The following is a 6,340-nucleotide window of genomic DNA, read 5'->3' as shown; positions in this document are numbered from 1 at the left end:
GCCGGAGAAGATTAGTCTATACTAAAAGGGCATATCAAAAAATGTTTTCAATCACTTATTTTATTTTATTTTATGTTAACTGATAATAGAAAGTACACTAGAGGAAGCAGCACACCTTACAGAGAATCCATGTGGTCTTATGAGATTAATAAATTGATAAAACACTTCAACACAATACTACAGAAAAATTCAAATTTATAACAAGAAACAGAGCCTTCTAGAGAGAATCCCTGTAGATTTTATGATAGTAAATTATTTCATCATAGGTTCACATAATTTTACCAGGCTTCTAAGGACAATAGATTCATCAGCTTTGACATATTCCTTTTGCTTTGAAGCTAGTTCCTTGTTTTCATCATCATGTCCACCCTCTTGTTTGTCGTGTTCAGAAATAATGCCTGACAAGGTTGGGGCCTACAGAAAAGGCATTTGCAGAATGAATAATTAACATAATACTTTTTAAAAAGAATTAAATTTGTGAGGGAAAGTACAACACATTTGAGAGTATCTTTGTGTCTTATGAGATTGTTTTTTTTAGTAACACAAGTAATGTTCGTATGTGTTTCTAGAATTTGATTCAATAGATTCCTCGCATTCCTCTTCCCCATTCCCTATTTTAAATGTCAAACACACACTCCTATTTATTGGGTTTAGAAACATAATCCCAAAATATTTAAGCATATAGAAAAGAAGACATTTTTAGGCCGTTAATGTAAATGATTTAATAAACAAACTTGTAATACTACAATAAGGTTGCAGAGTATTCTTCTGCAATTAAAATACCTCAGTGCTTTATAGTTTTACCAGATTCCTGGAGATGGATTCGGCAGCATTGGCATGTCGCTCTTCCATTGAGACTTGTTCTTCATTTTCATCATTAAATCCATACTTCATTTCATGGGGTTCAGAAACAATTCTAGACAAGGTTGGGATCTAGAAAAAATGCATATCAAGAGCTAATAATTTAAAAAGACCTAAACTAATGCAGATCTGTTTACCCACAAAGCATTGAATAATGTGCCAATAGCTATACAAGAAATTTGGACAATTCAATTGAAGCAACTAAATCTAGTCATGCCTCTATAATATAAATGAAGTCCGCAAGAATTCCTCCAAATAAGTGGAATACACAAAATATTACAATTTACAACTCATATAATGTTGGACCCCGTTGACTAGAAACCTTGTTAAAACGCCTTACAATCAAAAGTCTAAATTCTGAAATGATAATTCGTTATTCCATATTTTTATAAAGGAGATGAAAGCTCCTCGTATAGAGATTACAAGGCCAGTCTTTCCATAACGGAAACGATAGAGAATAGAAACATGAAAGAAAACATTCTAAAAAGAAACTAAACGACTAAGACTACGATGACCATTATAGAAACATTACAATATTATTTTAATAAATTCTCTAGAAAAGCTAAGTCGTCAAATTGTAATACAAGGTATCAAAAGGTTCCAAGTTACGAATGGGCAGAAAAAACAACACAGCAAAATTTAACCAACAAAAGAGGATGCTCCCCAAACATTGACAAAGACGGTCTTCCCCAAACAAAATTTAACTATTGACAAAAAGAACCTTCAAAAAACAATGAAGTTAATCAACAAAGGAAAAAAAAGGGAATATCTAAAAGTCCATGACTATTCACCAGACTTGATCAGTCGCCTAACTTTCAAAAAGGAATAGGATAACCCACATCTAGTCGTGCCTCTATAATTTACAAGAATTCCTACAAACAAGTGGAAAACACAAAAATATTACAATTTACAACTCATACAATGGAGGACCTCATTGAACTAGAAACCTTGTTAAAAAGCCTTTTTTTTTTGGTATTGAAGAATATTTGAACTCAGCACCATCTAGATGCTTACAAACTAGACTTCACCATTAAACCAAGTGCCTTTTGGCTTGTTAAAAAGCCTTAAAAATCAAAGGTCTCAATTTTCTACATAAACTAAGTTATCAAATTGTAATACAGGGTATCAGAGGGTTCCAAATTACAAGTGAGCAGAATTAAAACAAAAAATCAGTTATGGTAGGAAATAGCCAGAAACAAATAAAAGAAATATTTTCTTCAGAAAATTCAAGAATTAAATCAGAAATTAAGAAAAATTCATGACACATCTAGTCAAGTAAGGATTTACTCAAATCTCCAACAGCTACCTCAAAAGGAAATCAGAACCGAGCAGAATTAGATGCTCACTAAAAGTACAGAATTTTAATCAACAAAAGAGGATGCTCCCCAACAACATTTTGAGAAAAATATTTAACAAATCTACTTCAGAATACATGTAAATGATAAAGAGAGAAAGCAGAAATGTCATAAAACAGAAAATAGCAACAAAGAAGCCATGTTTTTACCAGAGTCCAGGGAATGGATTCTATAGCTTCATCATATACCTCTGCCTTTGAGAATTGCCCTTTGTTTTCATAATTGAATCCACGCTTCTGTTTCTTGGGTTCAGAAACAATGCCGGAGAAGATTAGGCTCTACTAAAAGGGCACATCAAATGTTAATTTTTTCAATCATTTATTATTTTATTTTAACTGATATTAGAAAGTACATTGGAGGAAGCAGAGCATATTACAGAGAATCCTTATGATCTTTTGAGACAAATAAATTGATAAAACATTTCAACACGATACTACAAGAAAATTATAACAAAGAAATAGAGCCTTCTAGAGAGCATCCTTGTAGACTTTATGACAGCAAATTATTTCATCATAGGTTCACATAGTTTTACCAGGTTGCTAAGGACAATAGATTCATCAGCTTTGAAATATTCCTTTCGCATTGAAGCTAATTCCTTCTTTTTATTGTTATGTCCACAATCTTGTTTGTCATGTCCAAGAACAATGTCTGACAAAGATGGGGCCTACAGAAAAAGCATGTACAGAAAAAATAATTAATAGGACACTTCAAAAATATAATTAACGTTGTGAGGAAAAGCACAACAAATTAGAAAGTATCCTTATGTTCTATGAATTTTTTTTTAAGTAACAACACAAGTAATGTTTGTATGTGTTTCTAGAATTTGATTCAATAGATCCATCACATTCCTCTTCCTCATTCCTTAATTTAAATGTCAAACACATAATCCAATTTGTTGGGTTCGGAAACATAATCCAAACATATTTAAGGGTATAGAAATGAAGACATTTTTAGGCCATTAATGTAAATGATTAAATACACAAATTTGTAATACTACAAATAAAAGATAACGAAAAAATCACAATTGCCATAAAACAAAGGAGCTCGTAAAGCATTCTTATGCAAAGGAAATACATTAGTGCTTATTATTATACCAGATTCCTGGAAATGGATTCAACACCATTGGCATGTCGCTCTTCCATTGAGACTCGTTCTTCATTTCCATCATTGAATCCATACTTCATTTCATGGGTAGAAACAATTCTAGACAAGGGTGGGGTCTAGAAAAAATACATATCAAGAGTTAATAAATTAAAAAATACTTCAAATTTCTAATAAAAATGACCTAAAATAATGCCGATCTGTTTACCCACGAAGCATTAAATAATGTGCCAACAGCTATACAAAATATCAGGACAATTCAATTGAAGCAACCAAATCTAGTCAGGCCTCTATAATAGAAATAAAGTTTGCACGAATTCCTCCAAGCAAGTGGAATGCATGGAATATTACAATTCACAACTCATAAAATGTTGGACCCTATTGAACTAGAAACCTTGTTAAAATGCCTTGAAAAACTAAGTCATCAAATTCTAATACAGGGTATCAAAAGGTTCCAAGTTACAAGTGGACCAAAAAAAAAAAAACACAGCACAATTTAACCAACAAAAGAGGCTGCTCCCCAAACAATCACAAAGAGGATCTTCCCTGAAAAGAATTTAATGATTGACTAAGAGAACCTTCAAAAAAACAATGGAATTAATTAACAAAGAAAAGAAAAAATATAATCTAAAAGCTCGTGACTATTCACTAGACTTAATCAGTTACGTAACTCAAAACAAGGAATAGAATAACCCACATCTAGCCGTGCCTCTATAATTTAGAAGAATTTCTACAGACAAGTGGAATATACAAAATATTACAATATACAAATCATACAGTGGAGGAACTAAAAACAAAAAATATGTTATAGTAGTATGTAGCTAGGAACAAATAAAAGAAATATTTCTTCAACAAATGCAAGGATTAAATCAGAAATTAAGAAAATTTCATGACACATCTAGTCAAGTAAGGATTTACTCAAATCTACAACTGCTACCTTAGAGGAAATCAGAACTGAGCAGAATTAGATGCTGACTAAAAGTAGAGAATCTTAATCAACAAAAGATGATACTCTCTCAATGGTGACAAAGAGGACCTTCAAAAACAAAGAAGTTAATCAACCAAAATAAAAACAATTTAAAAAAGAATAGAGTTTAATCTAAAAGTTACATAAGAATTCATTAAGACTTGATCAGTTAATTATGATAACAAATAACAAAAAAGGGAACAAGATAACACACTGTGCAATCCTCCTCTTCTTCGGATGGAAAAGGAAGCCACTGGAACTTGTAAACCCTGGTGGAAGCTCCCATCGTAAATGTGTCATTCAGTCGTAGTGTTATCGGAAGTTTGGGAGTGGCTCTTTGTCCACAAACAAATGTTCCATTTACTGCAAACAAAAACAAAATCAGAACACATCTTCCAACACTGTAACAATGAATTCAATTATCTGAGCATACATTGTTTGTTTATAAATTTTGAGTTGATAAGACTCATAGCTTAGATGTTAATCCATACTTAGAGAAACTCTTCCCCAAGAATATGACCCAGTTTCCAGAGGCGGATCTTGGTTATGCTAGGGTTTTATCTTATCCTAGGACTAATCACCCTACAGTTATCAGTATTCCCAAATTCAAAACTCGATTACCAAGACCTTCTCCGGCACAGCTCATCGAGGCAAAGGAATCAAATGAACTGAGAATTACATCTAATTCCTAATCCTAGAAAGAATAATCCCACCTACTCTAACCCCGCAGAAGGGATTGCCCTACCTAATCATGGTTCACATGGGAATACCAGTACATTCTATTTAATCCTATTTTTAAAACCTATTCAATTAAATTGAATTCCGTCACCCTGTATTGTTTTACTTTATTCAAAGCCAATGATTCACAAGGATAAAATGTTAATATACAAGTTCTAGAAAATCCAGGTTCATAGCTAGGAGAAATTCATGTCAAGTAAAATGCCCCATTAGCAATGCTGGGTCTCTGGGAATATATCACAGGAGCAATCTAATCACATTAATTAATTAGAATTTCCTTTCCTTTCATACCTGAAGATAAATCTGTGAGGAGGAGCTCCTGAGATGAGTTTTGAAGCTGGATTTGCAGATGCCATCTGCTGATGCTGGGATGATCCAGAACTATATCACAAGCCGGATGCCTTCCCAACTTCAGTATTATCTCTCCCTCTTCATCTTCCCACTCGGGATCACTCAGGAAAATGTTACTCAGGACAGCTCCATCCTTGAACACAGAGAGCGCTGGAACAAAAGCTAGTATTCCCTCTTCTTTCACAGTCATGGCGTGCAGAATTTCCTCAAAACAATTATAGCGCAAAGGTCTGGTAGTGCAGACAAAAGCAGGAGCGGAGTTGTAAATTGAAAATTGTTGTAATTTGAAAATTTGAATTTGTACATGACCGTTAGGTTTGTAGGTTCAAATTCCTCTCTACTGAAGGCCACCCCCTAGATTTCTAGGTTGAATTCCGTTGAATAACACAGATTAATGGTAACGGGATTCTTCTGAGGTTGAATGCCCCGAGCTTCATCCGCGTCAACGTCAGAAGAATCCCGTTACTGTTAATCCCCAGTCCCACTCGGCCGGTGCGCTCACCTTGTTCCGTCAATGAACGTCAATGGCCGAGACAGTATCAGTAAACAACATTTTGCGCGTGACCGAGAATTCCGGCGGGAAAAGGGGCAAGTAGCAATATTTTTCATCCATTAAAACAGAGTTAACGATCGCCATATTTCTCCTGGATTCATTTAAACTTGCAATTGCACCTTGGGGTGCAATGGGTACGCCGAAAGAGGCATCGAAGGTGGTTGAAGAAAAATCTTGGTAATTTTTAAGAATTTGTCGTGTAGAGATCAAATATCAATCTCCAATATCAGTAGGGAATGATAGTTTTATATGTTAGAAATTGTAGTGTATATATATATAGATGAAAATATAATTAGTGTTTCATAGTGTGTTCAAAAAGTATGTGTAATGTATATGAAAGGATGAAATAGTTTCAAATTGCATCAACGTATTCAGTTATATTATTTGAAGAAGTGAAGTAAATCATTAGATTGG

The 6,340-nt window shown here is 33.7% G+C and overlaps 1 protein-coding gene across 1 annotated transcript; it reads right to left on the bottom strand.

Moving 5' to 3' along the window:
• Positions 1-252: 252 nt before the first annotated feature.
• LOC131032805 (uncharacterized) lies at positions 253-6,088 on the bottom strand. Its single transcript, XM_057963855.2, has 7 exons — positions 5,314-6,088; positions 4,499-4,647; positions 3,311-3,436; positions 2,749-2,880; positions 2,405-2,452; positions 805-933; positions 253-414 (listed from the first exon to the last, which is right to left on the bottom strand). Exons 1-7 carry the CDS (start codon positions 5,561-5,563, stop codon positions 253-255), a joined length of 996 nt encoding a protein of 331 aa, XP_057819838.2. The 5' UTR covers positions 5,564-6,088.
• Between the last annotated feature and the right edge of the window lie 252 nt (positions 6,089-6,340).

Source organism: Cryptomeria japonica, chromosome 5, assembly GCF_030272615.1.
Source record: "Cryptomeria japonica chromosome 5, Sugi_1.0, whole genome shotgun sequence".
Classification (NCBI taxonomy): domain Eukaryota; kingdom Viridiplantae; phylum Streptophyta; class Pinopsida; order Cupressales; family Cupressaceae; genus Cryptomeria; species Cryptomeria japonica.
This window is presented reverse-complemented; position numbering and strand designations above follow the sequence as displayed.